The sequence below is a fragment of the Hippocampus guttulatus genome, chromosome 22, assembly GCF_054856545.1.
Source record: "Hippocampus guttulatus isolate MCC_2025c chromosome 22, RoL_Hgut_1.0, whole genome shotgun sequence".
NCBI lineage: Eukaryota > Metazoa > Chordata > Actinopteri > Syngnathiformes > Syngnathidae > Hippocampus > Hippocampus guttulatus.
Window position 1 is genome coordinate 260,920 of NC_141282.1, and position 19,953 is coordinate 280,872.

Here is a 19,953-nt window from a genome sequence, read left to right on the forward strand (position 1 = left end):
AGTTTTGGAGGTGCTGATTTTCATCCCAAGCGCTTCACACTCGGCTGCGAAACGCTCCAGTGAGAGTTGGAGAGCCCTGTTTGAAGGAGCCAACAGCACCACATCATCTGCAAAAAGCAGGGATGCAATACTGAGGCCACCAAAACGGACCCCCTCAACGCTTCGCCTGCGCCTAGAAATTCTGTCCATAAAGGTTATGAACAGAATCAGCGACAAAGGGCAGCCTTGGCGGAGTCTTACCCTCACTGGAAACGATTCCGACTTACTGCCGGCAAGCGAACCAAACTCTGACATCGGTGGTATAGTGACCGAACAGCCCGTATCAGGGGGCTCGGTACCCCATACTCCCAAAGCACCCCCCCACAGAACTCCCCGAGGGACACGGTCAAACGCCTTCTCCAAGTCCACGAAACACATATAGACTGGTTGGGCGAATTCCCACATACCCTCGAGGACCCTGCTAAGGGTGTAGAGCTGGTCCACTGTTCCACGGCCGGGACGAAAACCACACTGCTCCTCCTCAATCTGAGGCTCGACTTCCTGACGGACCCTCCTCTCCAGCACTCCTGAATAGACCTTACCAGGGAGGCTGAGGAGTGTGATCCCTCTGTAGTTGGAACACACCCTCCGGTCCCCCTTTTTAAAAAGAGGGACTACCACCCCGGTCTGCCAATCCAGAGGCACTCTCCCCGTTGACCACGCGATGTTGCAGAGGTGTGTCAACCAGGACAGCCCCACAACATCCAGAGCCTTGAGGAATTCCGGGCGGATCTCATCCACCCCTGGGGCCTTGCCACCGAGGAGCTTTTTAACCACATCGGTGACTTCAACCACAGATATAGGAGAGCCCACCTCAGGGTCCTCAGACTCTGCTTCCTCCAAGGAAGACGTGTTGGTGGAGTTTAGGAGGTCTTCGAAGTACTCTGCCCACCGGTTCACAACGTCCCGAGTCGAAGTCGGCAGTGCCCCATCCCCACTGTACACAGTGTTAGTGGTGCACTGCTTCCCCCTCCTGAGACGTCGGATGGTGGACCAGAATTTCCTCGAAGCCGTCCGGAAGTCGGCTTCCATGGCCTCACCGAACTCTTCCCACGCTCTGGTTTTTGCCTCGGCGACCACCGAAGCCGCGTTCCGCTTGGCCAGTCGATACCCGTCAGCTGCCTCTGGGGTCCCACAGGCCATAAAGGCTCGATAGGACTCCTTCTTCAGCTTGACGGCATCCCTTACTGCTGGTGTCCACCAGCGAGTACGAGGGTTGCCGCCATGACAGGCACCAACCGCCTTACGGCCACAACTCACATGTGGACACCCTTATGTTTGAACAAGGTGTTCGTTATGGACAGTCCGTGACGAGCACAGAAGTCCAATAACAAAACACCACTCGAGTTCTGATCGGGGGGGCCGTTCCTCCCAATCCCAGTCTCACAATTACTATTATGAGACACGTGAGTAATTAGAGCTTGAAAATGCAATTAAAATGACATATGCACTTGTCAATTTAACCAATTTCAGTTTTGTGGTTGTCAATGTTGATTTGTGTTACATTGAAAATAATTATTATAATCTTACTGGATTTCTTCGAAGCTGACATGTGTCACTTCATCATCTGATGAACTTAGTTCATCTTCATCACTGTCCTCCTGTCATGATTCGGTTTATGGACCAACAGGTGGCACTGTAGGGCTCCCCGGCAGCTGCACACCTGTTGGTCATAGGTAATTAGGGTCTTAAAAGGACTCCCAGCCCGAACACTCAGTGTCGGGTCATTGTTTGCTCTTGGCTACTGTCATGTTTGTTTGCTGCAATCAGGTTTGTTTCAGTCATGTTTTGGTTGCTGTTATGTTTTATCTTCAGTCATGATTTTTGTTTGCTACTTTGAACTTTGTTTGCTTAGGATTTAGTTTTCTGTGTTTTATCAATACACTTCTTCAAATACACCCTGCTCCTCTCTCCTGCCTGCTTTTTGGGGTCCACCACCACCTCGCAAACGTGACACCTCCCCAGCAATATACTCCACATCTTGGTCCAGGACGTGTTGACTGTCCTTTTCCACGTCACTCTCCTCTTCACTGTCTGTGTCAACCAGTGGCATACAGACCTTTTTCCTTTTGGGTTCTGGTTGGCCCAAGTTGCATTGCATACCAATGGACCGGTAATTTGCCCTCTTCTTACATTTCTCGCATGGAGGACAATACTTCCGTTTTTTTCAAAACGTCAGTTTTGCTTGATTTGACAAAATGACAGGTCAATATTCATGTTTGAAAAACGTTCACAAAAATAATAAATAATAAATATTATATGTTGTTATTATTATATATTGCGGTCATATGATTTTTTACGAGCTTGATTTTTTATTTTTTTTTGGTGTGCCCCCATCCCCCCCAGGTTGTTGGTGCCCTATGCGTAGTGCGTGATCAGCGTATGCCGAGCACCGTGCCTGACTGTATTGTTAGCCACTCACATGAACACGACCAGATGAAATTCATTCTTGCGCACCCTAAAAAAAAACCGTGTGGAATGTGCAACCATTTTGGTCAAAGTCGCGAGCTCTGGAAAGACAAGCTTTGCATGTAGGGGAGGATCTTCGATTAGCCTCATTTGTTTGTTGAAAAAAAAATGCAGATTAACAATTCAGTCGATTACCTAAAAAAAAAAAAAATTTAAATCTAGAATGAATAAAATATTTTTCTTCCTAATGCATTTCAATGGTAATCTATTAAACGTGGAATTTGGCTTTCATGGGTCGGTCTTTTTTTTTTTTTTTTTGGCCCAAATGGATGTGATCTAACCACAAATCATTTGGCACCAGCAGTTGCGATAATCTGTAATGTTCCATATTTTTCATCCCTAATCTGTGATGCGTCCAGGATACACGTTTGCCATCACCTTCCTTTTGCAGATCTCTGAGAGGCCAGAGTAGAATGAAGGCTGCTTGGGCCTCGGCAAAGAAAAGGGGAGCCATGCCACAGCTGGGTTGGTCCGAGTGACGCACTTGGGAACCAAACTCGTCCATGATGTACCACACTGGAATCTTCTCCTCCGCACACTGAACGTCGCAGCATATTAGGATTAGAAAGAAGCGCATGTCATTCAACCCGTAGAGTACAGTGAACATTCTCAGCGCCGTATTGACAGCATTCCTTCGCATATTGGCATGAGTGACAGTTTTGGAAGCAGTGACTGATCACTCTTTCTGTACAAATCAAACAAAATCATGGTTTGTCTTCAGAGTGAGAGGTTTTCATCTAGATGCAAGTAGTAACTTTTATTTCTAAAAGAAAGAATGATTTCGTTGCATTACTACAATTCAAACTCATTAACTCCCTACGCCCTATTTCCACGTCTTTTCAGACTCCACCCATTCAATCCTAGATCCTTATTTTTTTTCTTTTTTTTTTTTCAAGAGTTAAGGTGAAAAAAAAATAGTGCAAATTGCAGGTACTGAATTTAAAATTGGACACATGGAAAAGAATCATCACATGTAACGTCAGTTACACCAGTGGTCCCCAGCCCGTGGGTCATTTGGTACCGAGCCGCACAGAACGAACTTACATTAGCTCTGTTTTATTTGTTTCGGAATCTGAATTGTTTTATTTTGAAAAATGACTTGATCCATCTACAGCACAGGTGTCAAACTCAAGGCCCGGGGGCCAGATCTGGCCCACCACGTCATTTTATTTGAACGGCGACGGCAGCTCAAACATGTCAACTTCCTTGATCCTTTCTAAAATGTCTTCCAAATTTTTAAATTCTCATATGTAATAAATAAGACATATATTCTAAGCATTTTCTTGTTATCAAACCCCTCATGTGACTATCATTTAAGCAATCATTGAATCAACAGTTATTCTTGACTTCTTTGTATGGTTTCAGTCATCTCCTCCAAGTGTTCCAGCATTGGAGCAGATGAGTCCAGAGTAGTATTGTGATTTTGCTTGCGAGATAGAATCCTTGTAGACGGATAGTTGAGCTGTATAGATGTCCTTGTGAGCAGTGAGACCGGTTTTCCTATAAAGTCTCTCAAGCTGCCGGGTTTGGGATTTCAAGGAACGGAGATGAGGGGTGAACCAAGGGGCAGACCGAGTAAAAAGGACAGAGCGGGACTTGACAGGGACGAGCGTATTGAGGATGCTGATGAGACCAGAGTTATATCGGAAAACCAAATCATCAGGAGTGGAATCAATGTCCGGAGTCAGGGTGGTCAGCCATGCAGTGAGAGAGTCAATGTTAATGTCTTTAATATGACGGTAAACGATGGTCCGGGGTGATTTGGCAGTTGAGAGCTGGAGCGTAATGTTGAATGAGATAAGGAAGTGGTCTGTTATTGGAAGTTCGTCAGCAGTACAGTTGGAGGGGGTAAGACCAGAGCAACAAATCAGATCCAGGGTGTGACCTTTGATGTGTGTGGGTAAGTCTACAAACTGATCGAAACCAAAACTGTCAAGTGAAGAAGTGAAGTCAATGGTAAGAGAAAGGGCAGAGAGAGAGCGAGACCTCCTCCGCGACCGGGCGGGGCTTGGAAATGTAAACAAATCCCGGGGGAGTAGGATGTCGTTAAGGTCCCCAGGAGTTTGCCAGGTTTCATTCAAACAGAGAATGTCAAGCTTACGGTCAGTGAGGATATCTTGGATACGATTACCCTTCCCAGTAAGCGAACGGATGTTGAGTATCCCGAGGTTGACGCCGGCAGTCTCGCTGCTGCGAGGACCGTTAGCCGACCTAGCCAAGCCGGCTAACACACGATGGTCGACGGACCCGCCGGCATTCCTGGATGGCCGAAGGGAGGATGACCAGAAGGAGGTGATGCTGTTGGATCGGTCGAGGCAGAAGCCCCGACGAGACCCACGGTGGATGTATTTCCGGGAAGGAAAGCGAGCGATGTCCGGGAGCAGGTGTAGAGCAGGAGGAGGGCCCAGCCATTGGAAGCGGAGCCTGAGGAGCTCAGCCACCGAGTACCGGAACAGACCCTCGACAGGTCGATGGAGGAGCGACAGGATGGTCCACAACAGTAGAACCCAGACACAGGCCCTGCCAACCCCCATCACGGGGCACAACGGAGCGGAGATGGCACGGGGCCTGGTCCGAGAGCCGAGCAGGTAGGACGCTGAGACGCCAGTATGAAAACAGTTGAAAATGGTTGAGGGTGTGAAGCAAGAGTGGATTGGGGGCTGGAGTGGAATGATTGTCGTATGAAGACAGTAATTCCGTGCAAGGACAGTAAAACAGTCGACCGTAAAAACACCGTAAAAACACAAAAGTTATGGGAGAGCAGCGGCAGCCAGACGCGCCAGCGTTCACTCATCCCGGAAGCAATCTACATAATCCGACAGCGAGCGAGTACAACAAAGGTATTGTTTGGCCCCAAAATGTTATAATACAGAATATATTTCAGCAGACCTTTACTTTTCTTTTAATCCTTCACGCCGCGACCTTATCTTAAACTCATGAACCCCTTTCTGCTTCAGGTTGTGTGTAAATACATCGAGGACCCGGTGCTGTTCAACTCAACTCTCAACTCAACTCAACTGTATTTATAGAGCACTTTCAAACGGCCATTGCTGCATACAAAGTGCTGTACATGGAGCAACTAACATATACAGTACAACAGTAAAGCAACAAATCAAGAGGGAGGACGTTGGACTGGTCAAGTTTGACATCCGCTACATGTTGATGCTACGCTCTGTCAACCCGCTGCGTCTCTACGCCTACAATGTCTTCTAGTTGCGCTTTGCAAATAGGTATTGCACCGCAATCATAAAAATATCGATAGTTTTTTTCTAAAGCATACAAGTTAGAGAGCCAGATACTAAATCTGACAGATTTGGAGCAAGAAGGACGATTGTGTCGATCTCATCTATCTGCATTTTGTCAAGCCATCACACACGCATTTTTCCTCAATCTCTTTAGACCAGTGGTACGTACGAAGCAGGAAAAGGGAACTGCTTCGTACTTAACAGAGAAAATGAAAATAAGCGGATCCCCGAAATAGCAGACACCAACAAGGACTTTGTAAAACAATAATATTTATTATAAACAAAAATCCCGCCTAATAAACAACAGAAAACGCTGGTCACAGAACGATAGCCAGGCAATAAGGAACGCGACAACAGAAAGCGCTGGTAAAAACGAGCACCAGGAAATAAGGAAATGCGACAACAGAAAACGCTTGCAAAACAACGGCAAGGAAAGTATGTTTAAACGAGTACTACTTCACGTACGCTAAGATAATGATTCCCGTGGAACGACGATAATATAACCAACCGCGAAATGGTAACGAACAATAATTTGTGAAATATGGGCAACAGCAGTGGCACGGCATGTAATACTCCGGCAATGGGTCGACCGCCGGAGCGCCTAGATATAGCATGTGCAATCACTGAAAAATAGGCAGCAGGTGTGCAGGCGGCAGAAATGAACGCGTGCCACCTGCTGCCGAATACGGAACATGACAGTACCCCCCCCTCAACGGACGCCTCCCGGCGGCCCACCCGGTTTGGACGGGTGAGAAGCGTGGAAGTCACGAATTAGGGACGGGTCTAAGATCCAGGAGCGGGGGACCCATTGCCGATCCTCTGGCCCGTAGCCCTCCCAGTCAACCAGATACTGGAACCCCTTGCCCCTGCGCCGAGAGTCCAGGATGGCCCGCACAGTGTACACGGGGTCACCGTCGACGACCCGTGGAGGAGGAGGCGAGGTGGGAGACGGAGCCAAGGGACTGGTCGCCACCGGCTTGATCAGCGAGATGTGGAACACAGGGTGAACCTTCATTGAGGCCGGTAACCGGAGCTTGACCGTGACGGGGTTGATGACGGAGTCCACCACAAACGGTCCGGTGAACCGTGGCCCCAACTTGGCAGATGTGCCGGCCAAGTGCAGGTCCCTCGTAGCCAGCCACACCTTTTGCCCCACCACGTAGGTCGGTGCCGGGCGTCCCTGACGGTCCGCGATCTGCTGGTTTCTGGACGCGGTGCGGGACAATGCGGCCCTGGCCTCCTTCCACACGCGATGAGCCCGTTTGAGGTGGAACTGCACCGACGGAACCTCCACCTGACCCTCCTGGGACGGGAACAGCGGTGGTTGGTACCCGTAGGCCGTCATGAAAGGGGACCGCCCAGTAGCTGAAGAGACGAGGGTCTCACCCAAGGTGGAGTATGCTAAGGACTAAGGACGAGGGACGGTGGAGACACACACAACGGAGGGCTGCCCCCAGATCCTGGTTGGCGCGCTCCGCCTGCCCATTGGACTGCGGGTGGTATCCCGACGTCAAACTCGCCGTGGCCCCCAGGGACCGGCAGAACCGCTTCCACACTCTGGACACGAACTGGGGCCCCCGGTCGGACACAATGTCCTGAGGAATGCCATGGAGGCGGAAGACATGCCTGACGAGGAGGTTGGCGGTCTCCAACGCCGACGGCAATTTGGACAGAGGGATGAAGCGGGCCGACTGGGTCCACAATGGTGAGAATGACGGACCGCCCACGGGATGGAGGAAGACCCGTGACAAAGTCCAGGGAGATGTGGGACCAAGGTCGAGGAGGAATGGGTAATGGTTGGATCAATCCAGCCGGAGGCCGATGCGAGGCCTTGCCGCAGGCGCAGGTGGAGCAGGCGTTGATGAACTCCATGACATCCTTCCGTTGCTCCGGCCACCAAAACCGCTGGGAGATGAGGTGCAAAGTCCGGTTCACCCCGGGATGGCAAGCCACCTTGGACGCGTGCCCCCACTGCAACACCTCCGAGCGCAGTGGTGGAGGCACAAACAGCTTCCCTGCGGGACAATCAGCCGGGACTTGGACCCCATCTTGAGCCTCCTGAACCCTCCGCTCGATCTCCCACCTCAACGCCCCCAGGATGCGATGGTCCGGGAGGATGGTTCCTGGTGTGGGGTCCCTTTCCGCAGGATCGTGGAGGCGGGAGAGGGCGTCAGGCTTTGTGTTCTTAGATCCGGGACATTATGTGAGGGTGAAATTAAATCGTGTCAACAGAAGCGCCCACCAGGCCTGTCGAGAATTCAGTCTTTTTGCGGACCGAATGTACTCCAGGTTTTTATGGTCCGTGAAAACGGTGAAGGGTTCTGTAGTCCCCTCGAGCCAGTGTCTCCATTCCTGTAGTGCCGTCACCACAGCTAGTACTTCACGGTTTCCCACGTCGTAATTCGCCTCCGCGGCACTGAGACGACGAGAGAAAAAGGCCGGAGAACGTTGAGACAAAACTGCCCCCACTCCTGAATCCGAGGCGTCCACCTCTACTACAAAAGGGTGGTCAGGATCAGGATGCTGCAGTACCGGTGGGTTAGTGAAAGCTCTTTTCAAGTTTGCGAACGCTGTGTCTGCGTCCGAGTCCCATGTAAACGGTATCTTAACGGAAGTCAACCGGGTTAACGGAAGAGCCTGTTGGCTATAATTATGAATGAATCGTCTGTAGAAGTTGGCAAACCCCAAGAAGCGTTGCAGTTCCTTGCGGCTGGTGAGTGTAGCCCACTCCACCACCGCCTGGATCTTTACGGGGTCGGCCCTCAGTTTACCCTGCTCGATGATAAATCCCAGGAACGAGATGGCTTGTACGTGGAACTCACACTTCTCTGCCTTGACGAAGAGCTTGTTCTCTAATAACCGTTGTAAAACGAGCCTGACGTGCTGTTTGTGCTCCTGTACTGACTGGGAGAAAATCAAAATATCATTGAGATAGACGAAACAAAAGACGTTCAGCATATCCCTCAACACGTCATTAACCAGACTCTGGAACACGGCGGGGGCATTAGTCAGACCGAAAGGCATGACTAAATATTCGAAATGACCTAATGGAGTTTTAAAAGCCGTCTTCCATTCATCACCTTCTCGCACGCGAACCAGATGGTACGCACTACGCAGGTCTAATTTTGAGAAAATGGTGGCCGATTGTAACGGAGCGAAAGCGGAATCTAACAATGGCAGGGGGTATTTATTTTTAATCGTTATGTCATTATGCCCCCGATAATCCACACACGGCCGTAACGACTTGTCCTTCTTTTCAACGAAGAAGAATCCGGCACCTAACGGTGATCGTGATGGTCTGATGAGACCTGCAGCGAGCGAGCTGTTAATGTAGTCCCTCAATGCCTCTTGTTCTGGTCGAGACACCTAATATAATCGAGATCTCGGCGGGGCGCCCACCTGCAGGTCTATGGTGCAGTTGTACGGACGGTGCGGAGGCAGAGATCGGGCGCGATCCTTGCTAAAAACCTGTTTCAAATCGTGATAGTAACTAGGCACCCCGTCAAGGCAGATGTCTTCAGGGGCATCGTTACAGACACGCGTGTGCCCCCCTACGGCAGACCGCAAACAATGCTCGTGACAGAACGGGCTCCATAGTTCTATGGCCGGGCGGTTCCAGGATATGATTGGGTTGTGAATCTTGAGCCAGGGCAAACCGAGAATAACCGGAACGGCTCGGGAATGCATCAAATAAAACCGTATGTGTTCTACGTGATTCCCTGACAATCTGAGCTTAAGTGGTTCCGTGATCCGTGTTACCACCGCCAGAAGGCGTCCGTCGAGATCGTGAACACGTTTCTTTTCGGCTAGTTCCTCGCTCGAACAGCCTATCTCCGAGGCAATGTCTGTGTCCAGAAAACAGTCATCGGAACCGGAGTCTATTAGAGCCCAGATCGGACGCGCCCGAGATGCCCCGTAGATCTCACCCTCGAGTCTCCTGGGGCGTCCCGGTCGAGAGTCGACTCTCCGAGGCTCTCCAGATTCAGTGCGGGGTCGTGACTCACAGTAATCAACGGTCGTAGGTGGATGAGGTCCCGATGAGCAGGGAGCGGCCCGATGTCTCAGTAGGTCGCGGTTGGAACCAGTACCGGTGGGTTAGTGAAAACCAGCCTGGTCCCCGAACTGGCGCCGTCTCTCCTCCGGTTGGGAATTTCCGCCCCCCAGCTGCATCGGCTCCTCCCTGGCGGCAGCCCTCCGGTCGCTGGGATGCTCCCCGGGCCCAGCTGTCCGAGTTGTCTCGGGGGATGCACCATGGTTCGCTGTGTGCCGGAACGGGAACCAGCCACCTCCGCGCTCCCGGCTTCTCTCTCTCAGGCGGTTGTCCAAGAGCAGAGAGAGATCAATCAACTCCTCCAGGTCGGTACTGTTGTCGCGGGTGGCCAGTTCATCTTTAAGCGCCGCGTTAAGCCCGCGACGAAACAAGCCACACACCGCCCGGTCGCCATAGCCACTCTGGGCAGCCAAGATGCGAAACTCGATCGAGTAGTCCGCCACGGATTGTCTCCCTTGGCGGAGCTCCAGGAGTCGACCCTCAGCCTCTCTTCCCCGCACAGGATGGTGGAACACCCGACGAAACGCCGCCACAAAGTCGGGGAAGGAAGACCGAAGGTTCGGTTTTGCTTCGCGCACTGCAATTGCCCATGACGCCGCCCGACCAGTCAATAAGCTCATGACATATGCAACCTTTGCGTCATCACTGACATAAATGGAAGGCTGCTGGTCAAAAACGAGCGAGCACTGGTGGAGGAAGTGCCCGCACTGACCATGCTCGCCTCCATAGCGTGGAGGATGTGGAAGCCTCGGTTCCCTACTAAAGTAAGACGGGGCGGGTACCTCCGGGGTAGGCGCTCTCCGTCCCTCTAAAATAATTACGCGAGGTTCGTACTCCTCGAGCCTGTGAGCCAGCATGGAGACCACGCCGCGGAGCTCTGATATGGTTTGGCTCTGCTGACAAGTTGCTCTTGACGAGACAGAGCCGACAAAACCTTATCGATGTCTGCGGGATCCATGGTGGCCGGAGTATTCTGTCACGTTACGTACGAAGCAGGAAAAGGGAACTGCTTCGTATGTAACAGAGAAAATGAAAATAAGCGGATCCCCGAAATAGCAGACACCGACAAGGACTTTGTAAAACAATAATATTTATTATAAACAAAAATCCCGCCTAATAAACAACAGAAAACGCTGGTCACAGAACGATAGCCAGGAAATAAGGAACGCGACAACAAAAAGCGCTGGTAAAAACGAGCACCAGGAAATAAGGAAATGCGACAACAGAAAACGCTTGCAAAACAACGGCAAGGAAAGTATGTTTAAACGAGTACTACTTCACGTACGCTAAGATAATGATTCCCGTGGAACGACGATAATATAACCAACCGCAAAATGGTAACGAACAATAATTTGTGAAATATGGGCAACAGCAGTGGCACGGCATGTAATACTCCGGCAATGGGTCGACCGCTGGAGCGCCTGGATGTAGCAGGTGCAATCACTGAAAAATAGGCAGCAGGTGTGCAGGCGGCACAAGTGAACGCGTGCCACCTGCTGCCGAATACGGAACATGACATTTATAACACAATAACTGCAGCATACAGTACATGTACTGTCTATAAAAACTACAAATTATAAGAAGGGTTGGACGATTTGCTACAAAATGAGATGAGTAACAGACCCTAGTGGCTTTTCCTTCCACTCACTCATTGCCTCGAACTTTACCTCCCCCCCCCCGATCACCACACATGACAGCATTTTTCAGCTGATGTTGTGCAACGAACTTTTGAAGTCAGCCACGGGACGCTTCGAAGCCTTCGATGCTCATAGTTAGCCCTTTGGAACTCGCCTTATCTCTTTTTAGCGGTCCAATTTGCGAAAAGTTTTTAACACGACCACAGTCAAACCATTCCAGGAAACGTTCGTCGACTCGACCGTCCGTTGAGCCGCAAGCAATTCACTCCGAGCAGGGAAATTGCAAGAATCGCTTCCTTGTTTTTCAAAGTCTCGTAAATTTGAGTCTTTCCGACTCCAAGCGTCTCCTGAATATTTCATACTTTGTAACCCGCTTCGTTTAATCAGATGCATATCACTTTCTCTTCCGCGATCATTACTGTTCCTCTTTGTTTGGATGCCATGGTCAACAGGGCGTAAATGTAAATGAATGAAATTAAAATTCCAGTAAAACTTACTGCAATCAAGAGTCACTTGCACGTCGCCGTTTTGGATCCAATGATAGAAAATAGCGGCGGCCCGGACACACGCTTCCGTCGTATCGAGCGGGAGTTGCTGGAGTTGGCGCTACTGCGGGCTTCCGGAACTTACGTTGTTATTAAGATTAAGATATCCTTTATTTGTCCCGCAATGGGGAAATCCATCCATCCATCTTCTACCGCTTATCCGGGGCCGGGTCGCGGGGGCAACAGCTTTAGCAGGGAAGCCCAGACTTCCCTCTCCCTAGCTACTTCTTCCAGCTCTCCCCGGGGGATCCCGAGGCGTTCCCAGGCCAGCTGGGTGACATAGTCACTCCAGCGTGTCCTGGGTCTTCCCCGGGGTCTCCTCCCGGTGGGACATGCCCGGAACACCTCACCAGGGAGGCGTTCAGGAGGCATCCGAATCAGATGCCCAAGCCACCTCATCTGGCTCCTCTCGATGTGGAGGAGAAGCGGCTCGACTCTGAGCCCCTCCCGGATGACCGAGCTTCTCACCTTATCTCTAAGGGAGAGCCCGGACACCCTGCGGAGAAAACTCATTTCGGCCGCTTGTATCCGGGATCTCGTTCTTTCGGTCACGACCCATAGCTCGTGACCATAGATGAGGGTTGGAACGTAGATCGACCGGTAAATTGAGAGCTTCGCCCTTTGGCTCAGCTCCTTCTTCACCACGACAGACCGATACAACGTCCGCATCACAGCAGACGCTGCACCGATCCGCCTGTCGATCTCTCGCTCCCTCCTGCCCTCACTCGTGAACAAGACCCCAAGATACTTAAACTCCTCCACTTGGGGCAAGATCTCTCCCCCGACCCGGAGGGGGCACTGCACCCTTTTCCGACTGAGGACCATGGTTTCAGATTTGGAGGTGCTGATTTTCATCCCAACCGCTTCACACTCAGCTGCGAAACGCTCCAGTGAGAGTTGGAGAGCCCCCTTTGAAGGAGCCAACAGCACCACATCATCTGCAAAAAGCAGGGATGCAATACTGAGGCCACCAAAACGGACGCCCTCAACGCTTCGGCTGCGCCTAGAAATTCTGTCCATAAAGATTATGAACAGAATCGGCGACAAAGGGCAGCCTTGGCGGAGTCCTATCCTCACTGGAAACGATTCCGACTTACTGCCGGCAATGCGAACCAAACTCTGACATCGGTGGTATAGTGACCGAATAGCCCGTATCAGGGGGTTCGGTACCCCATACCCACGAAGCACCCCCCACAGAACTCCCCGAGGGACACGGTCAAACGCCTTCTCCAAGTCCACAAAACACATGTAGACTGGTTGGGCGAATTCCCACATACCCTCGAGGACCCTGCTAAGGGTGTAGAGCTGGTCCACTGTTCCACGGCCGGGACGAAAACCACACTGCTCCTCCTCAATCTGAGGCTCGACTTCCTGACGGACCCTCCTCTCCAGCACCCCTGAATAGACCTTACCAGGGAGGCTGAGGAGTGTGATCCCTCTGTAGTTGGAACACACCCTCCGGTCCCCCTTTTTAAAAAGAGGGACTACCACCCCGGTCTGCCAATCCAGAGGCACTCTCCCCGTTGACCACGCGATGTTGCAGAGGCGTGTCAACCAGGACAGCCCCACAACATCCAGAGCCTTGAGGAACTCCGGGCGGATCTCATCCACCCCTGGGGCCCTGCCACCGAGGAGCTTTTTAACCACATCGGTGACTTCAACCACAGAGATAGGAGAGCCCACCTCAGGGTCCTCAGACTCTGCTTCCTCCAAGGAAGACGTGTTGGTGGAGTTGAGGAGGTCTTCGAAGTACTCTGCCCACCGGTTCACAACGTCCCGAGTCGAAGTCAGCAGCGCCCCATCCCCACTGTACACAGTGTTAGTGGTGCACTGCTTCCCCCTCCTGAGACGTCGGATGGTGGACCAGAATTTCCTCGAAGCCGTCCGGAAGTCGGCTTCCATGGCCTCACCGAACTCTTCCCACGCTCGGGTTTTTGCCTCGGCGACCACCGAAGCTGCGTTCCGCTTGGCCAGTCGATACCCGTCAGCTGCCTCTGGGGTCCCACAGGCCATAAAGGCTCGATAGGACTCCTTCTTCAGCTTGACGGCATCCCTTACTGCTGGTGTCCACCAGCGAGTACGAGGGTTGCCGCCACGACAGGCACCAACCACCTTACGGCCACAACTCAGATTGGCCGCCTCAACAATAGAGGCACGGAACATGGTCCACTCGGACTCAATGTCCCCCGTCTCCCCCGGAACATGGGAAAAGCTCTGTCGGAGGTGGGAGTTGAAACTCCTTCTGACAGGGGATTCTGCCAGACGCTCCCAACAAACCCTCACAATACGTTTGGGTCTGCCAGGACGGACCGGCATCTTCCCCCACCATCGGAGCCTACTCACCACCAGGTGGTGATCAGTTGACAGCTCCGCCCCTCTCTTCACCCGAGTGTCCAAAACATGCGGCCGCAAATCCGATGATACAACCACAAGGTCGATCATCGAACTACGGCCTAGGGTGTCCTGGTGCCAAGTGCACATATGGACACCCTTATGTTTGAACAAGGTGTTCGTTATGGACAATCCGTGGCGAGCACAGAAGTCCAATAACAAAACACCACTCGAGTTCTGATCGGGGGGGCCGTTCCTCCCAATCACGCCCCTCCAGGTCTCACTGTCATTGCCCACGTGAGCATTGAAGTCCCCCAGCAGAACAAGGGAGTCCCCAGCAGGAGTACTCTCCAGCACACCCTCCAAGGACTCCAAAAAGGGTGGGTATGCTGAGCTGCCGTTTGGTGCATATGCACAAACAACAGTCAGGACCCGTCCCCCCACCCGAAGGCGGAGGGAAGCAACCCTCTCGTCTACCGGTGTGAACCCCAATGTACAGGCACTGAGCCGGGGGGCAATGAGTATGCCCACACCTGCTCTGCGCCTCTCACCATGAGCAACTCCAGAGTGGAAGAGAGTCCAACCCCTCTCGAGAGAACTAGTACCAGAACCCAGGCTGTGTGTGGAGGCAAGTCCGACTATATCCAGTCGGAACTTCTCTACCTCACACACCAGCTCGGGCTCCTTCTCTGCCAGAGAGGTGACATTCCATGTCCCAAGAGCTAGCTTCTGCAGCCGAGGATCGGACCGCCAGGGTCCCCGCCTTTGGCTGCCGCCCAGCTCGCATTGCACCCGACCCCTTTGACCCCTCCCACGGGTGGTGAGACCATGAGAAGGGGGACCCACGTTGCCTCTTCGGGCTGAGCCCGGCCGGGCCCCATGGGTGTAGGCCCGGCCACCAGGCGCTCGCCAACGAGCCCCACCTCCAGGGCAATGGGGAAATTACAGTCAGAATTCAGAAAGGAAAACACTGGGTAGGGAGAGGGAAAAAAACCCACGCTCGAACTATCCTCTTCTGAGGATAATTTAAGTCCAGGATAAAAAAAAGACCCTAGCACATAAATAAGCATATGACAGTTACAACAAGTCACAAGACATAACATGTAATAAGGGGGAGGATGAATGGGAAGTGGGGGGGGGGGGGTGACCGCAACATATGCCGCCAACTGCTCTCTCTCCATCCAGTTCCTCCTTTTTCCTCCCCTTTTTCGCGAACCGACCGCTGAGAGAGATTCGCCTAGATTCTAACTGCCTCCGTTTCAATCTAAGATCAAAACTGATTTTGCGAAGTCAACCCGATCTTCCTTCGTTCCGTCTTCGTTCCCGACGAGCAACCGTCATTTTCAGAGTCGGAGAACTACGGAGCGAATAATGCGCTTTTACGGCAGCTCACTCTCATTATTTTTCACGCTGTTGCTATTGGTATCACACCTAGGTTAATGTTTAATCACCGTTGTTACAGTCATTCGGGTTTGTTAGGTTTGGTTCATTTTTATAGGTTTGGGCATAACCTAGAAAGCCGGAGTAAAACGTTTTTATATGATTTCGTTCGATGGAAGTTTATACGGAGTCTGCGGTTTCGGATGGTTTGTGATGGTAGTGTTTTCACTTTTCGTAAGAGGATGAAGACAAGGACTCATATATATATATACATAATCAACGGGTTTTTAATATGATGCTCTTTTTCTCACATGAAGCAGACCAGCCAGCCAGCTGGTTTATTCACAGCTGTAATAATAAAGAACATCTCGACCTTTTGATATTGATTACAATTGTTCCAAGTCACTCTTAGATAATGAAAATAGTAGTATGAGTGCGATGAAAGGTAAAGGGAAGAAATTGAAAGATATCAAAGATATATATATTGGGGTGTTTGAGAAATTACAATATAACAAAGAAATAAAGATTTTAAGTAATAAAATGATCCTGTAAGCACAATTCTGAAGTTATTCTCTTTTATATCTAATCATCGGTTTGCCTTTCGCAGATTGATGAGGTCCCGAAATGCTCCCGAGATTCAACTTGCCTGATTGTTAATAATTTTACTTTGGGCTTGTCTGTGTCTCACCGCATATATTTTATTTTTCTTAGTTACAATTTGGGAAGAACTCTATGTGTCTAGTGGGTCAAGATTCCTTACCCCTCCAGGACGGCCTCGGTCAAGCCCGTTCCGGCAAGATAAATTACAAGATCCAACTTAGACAGGTCTCCACCGCGAATATCCAGTATCGGGGTCATCGTGTTGGGTCAAATTCAGGTAAGGGAAAAGGAGAAATTCGCCATTACAGCGAAACTGAGGGGTTTTAACAAGGAAGCTCAAATAGGGAACCGAAAGGGATAAGAAAGAGGAACCAGGCAGAGGAAGCCTCCCACGCAGGGCAAGTTCCCTGGATCTTTTTCTCCGGAGATTGAGATCTGTTCTGGTGCCGCTGGGCTTCGTCTCGCCCGCCGGCTCTCAGATCTTCAATTACCCCGTTCTCCCATTCCCCTCGAGTTCCTCTAAATCTTAGAAAAAGGGAGAGAAACGGTCCATCTGGTACCAGAGCCCTCGCAGGACCGCGGAATCGCGGAACCGCTCTGGCCGCATCCGGAGGACCGCTCGGTCCGGAATACCTCCGGAGGGTCCTTCTATATTTCGCAATACTTCTCCTTTTATTAACTTTGGCCCCCGCAAGGGGGGTTTCCTAGCCAAAAGTCACATGTTGTTCTCAAATGTTCTATCTCCTCCCAGGCACGAGGTTGTTGAGTCATGCTGATCTCACATTTCAGGTGGTCACATGTTGTTCTCGAATGATCTCCTCCCAGGCAGGGAGGAGGGAGCACAGTTCAAGCAAGGTTGGGGGAGTGCATCTCGGGCAATCTTCTTCTGGTTTGAACCGGTTGGAGGGACCTCAGGTCCCAGGCGGGGTTGAATCAGGGCAGGTTGTGCCCTTAACATTTGTTGCACATCATATGACATTACTTGGAGAGAAAGCAATAGTCATAAGGTAACATTCTTCACTCAAAGCGGTTTCAAAAGCATTGCTTTGGCATTTGATTAATATCTTTGTTCCTTTATATAATGTCATTTTACTAATGACTGGAAAAATCAAGAAGAGATAAAAGAAAAGGAATGTTTTGTTCCCTTAAACGCTCTTTGAGCTTGGATGATTCTTTATCAGTTGCCGAATTCCGTAATTATCTTGTAAGGCTTTTCACGGAGCATTGACTCTGGTATGTGCTTTTGACCGATACTTCTCATTTAATTTGTTTTAAACTCATTGTTCAAGATTTGCGGAGCTGGCTCTCATGGCTTTTATGGTCACTCTGTTCCTCTCTAGTGTTCGAATTAGGAATTTGTTCCAGGACTTTAAACCATCCAATTCCCTTCCCTTGATTTTGTGCTTAATCCTCTGCCTGATGAGGCGCGTTACCTTGACAGTGTGCCTTATTAGTGCGGAAAATACAGTAATATAACTGCATCAAATGCCGATCAGTGGATTCCAAAAGCAGCTCAATGCGATGGTGATGAGCGAAGGGCAATAACAACGCGTCTTTCTCAAATAAGGTCACACAAATATTTGGCAAATGCTTTCTTAATTTTATTGGCACTTTAAATGACAGTGCAAATCACCTGTCAGTAAGACCTCTTGATCATTTTTCATGCACCGCTGGCCGACAGTGTTAAGTATGATTTTTATCTACAATGCTTCTTTTCCTCTCTCAGGCCCAATTGTTCAAAGCATTCAAGAGGCTCTTGTCCACAAGATCATCTTCGGGGGTGGGACAAGCGTGCCAGTGGAAAACAGTAGGTTCTTTTTGTATATACCGTAGCTCGTATTTTCCGTCACTTATGCTGACATCATTGCCTGCGAACAAATGAACTAGCCTTTCTTTCATTGCTCCATTCTTATTCTTGGATGAATGAGCTGCTTGCTTGTGTCGCACGCCTCAGTGCCATAGCACCATATTGAGTGTGTTGACGAAAATCTACCAAGCTTTCACGGTATCATACGCACACGGGAAAGGGATGTCCACTCGACATGGACGTCAAGTAAGTCAAGCGGGATGAGGAATGGTGCCCTGAGGAGCTCCACTGTGTGACGGGTGACATCTAAGGGGGGGAAAAAGCTCTGGTGAGTCCTATTTGGTGTTGCTTTAGGGGAGGACTTTGAGCCATCCTTCTACAAACTTGAGGCCAGCGACCTGACGGCGTGTCTTGCCACCAGCTTCAGCCGACACAATGCCACGGAGAGGGCGGGAAAAGGGCACATGTTCGAGGAGTCTCGCGCCGTGCGATTATCAGACGGCTCGCTCTACAACCAGGTGGCACTGATAACAGCCGCACATGACGACACGTGCGAGGAAGGTGAGGAAGGTCAGGTGAGGCCTCCAGTCATCTTAATGGAGTCACCGCCTCATGTCTGCTTCCTGTTTGGTCGCCACAGGTAAAAGTGGACCAGGGCACTGCCAGGACGCGTTGGTGCCAGGTTTGTATAGAACATGCGAGAGGCGCGCAGTCTGTTAAATGTGCATGTCGCCGGCAGACGAGAAGGTGAACCTCCTGTCCCTCATCGTCCTCACCCTCCGCCTCATCTTCGCCAAGACGCTCGCCATCAACTGTGTCATAACACTGGGCCTGTGGTTCAGCGCATCAGAGTAGCCAGCGCGGAATTCTCACCACCTTCCTGATTTCAAATACCTAAATGGAGGAAAACAGCTGCAATTAGTTTGGATGGATTTGTTTGTTTGTGTTTGAACTTGCCTGAGCTAGTTCTTTATGTCACTGAGCTACCAAATCGATCATTAAATCAATTTGAAAAATACTTTGAAATAAAACCAATAGAAAACGAATAAAGGTGATTCATTTCTGTTTACAATGGTGAAAGCTTCTTGCTTGGCTCTCGACGAAGGCGGACGCTTTTGCTTTCTGCTCCTGCCCCCCACCCCCACCCCCACCCTTTCCTGCTCGCCACTCAGTCCATGTGCTGTCTTTGTCTGACTTTTCCTAGCCTCCTGTCGTATTTTCATCCTAAAAACAAACATGGAATTGGTTGGCTGGTCTCTCGATGCCATCGACAACATTTTCTCGATGAGAAGAGCAGGCAGTGGGGAGCCTACTTGCCCCTCGGGGACTTTTGCTGCTGGGTACACCCTAGACCCTTGGAGGAAGCGGAGAATGGTGTGCCTGTCAACACTGTCCGTTGAGGATGTGGATGACATCTACATTTTCGGCCTTCCGACAACAGGAATGCTGCTGTTTGGTGTTAGCAGTTTCCTGATCTATCGCAAAATTCAACCGACCGGAGCGGCTCTATTGGAAGTGAAGAGGCTGCCGGTCTAAGGATGGCATAACGCGGATGTCCAACACTCAGACTCAGACTGTGCTCAACTACAAACTGTTGCGGTTTTGGAGCGTCTCTGCAAGATGGTCAAGAACTTGGAGAAACTGGAATCCGTGCTCAAATATTGACTGAAATCACGGATTTATCTGATCGACGCCACTAAAGAGACATAAGCCACGGACTCAAGGCCGTCTTAAATTCTTGGGCAGACTGCTACCAAAACAACATCTGCTATCTCTACCTTCCCCTGATGAAAATATGCACGGAAGCTAGTCCCCCACCATCACCCCCTCCCTCATACATTCCCTTGTT

The 19,953-nt window shown here is 50.6% G+C and overlaps 1 protein-coding gene and 1 gene segment (V, D, J or C); one reads left to right on the forward strand and one right to left on the reverse strand.

Annotated features, from left to right (window-relative positions):
* Positions 1–6,462: 6,462 nt before the first annotated feature.
* LOC147185882 (uncharacterized) lies at positions 6,463–7,098 on the reverse strand. The gene has a single exon (XM_086102964.1). It carries the CDS (start codon positions 7,096–7,098, stop codon positions 6,463–6,465), a length of 636 nt encoding a protein of 211 aa, XP_085959090.1.
* A 10,094-nt stretch (positions 7,099–17,192) lies between these two features.
* LOC147185883 (T cell receptor delta constant-like) lies at positions 17,193–19,134 on the forward strand. The segment is given in 5 exon segments: positions 17,193–17,304; positions 18,024–18,104; positions 18,459–18,665; positions 18,745–18,786; positions 18,844–19,134. Coding segments are annotated over 3 exon segments (255 nt in total).
* The last annotated feature ends 819 nt before the right edge of the window (positions 19,135–19,953 follow it).

Coding starts and splice junctions, on each gene's coding strand:
- LOC147185882 (XM_086102964.1), bottom strand. CDS start 7,098: ATGACGGCCTACGGGTACCAACCACCGCTGTTCCCGTCCCAGGAGGGT.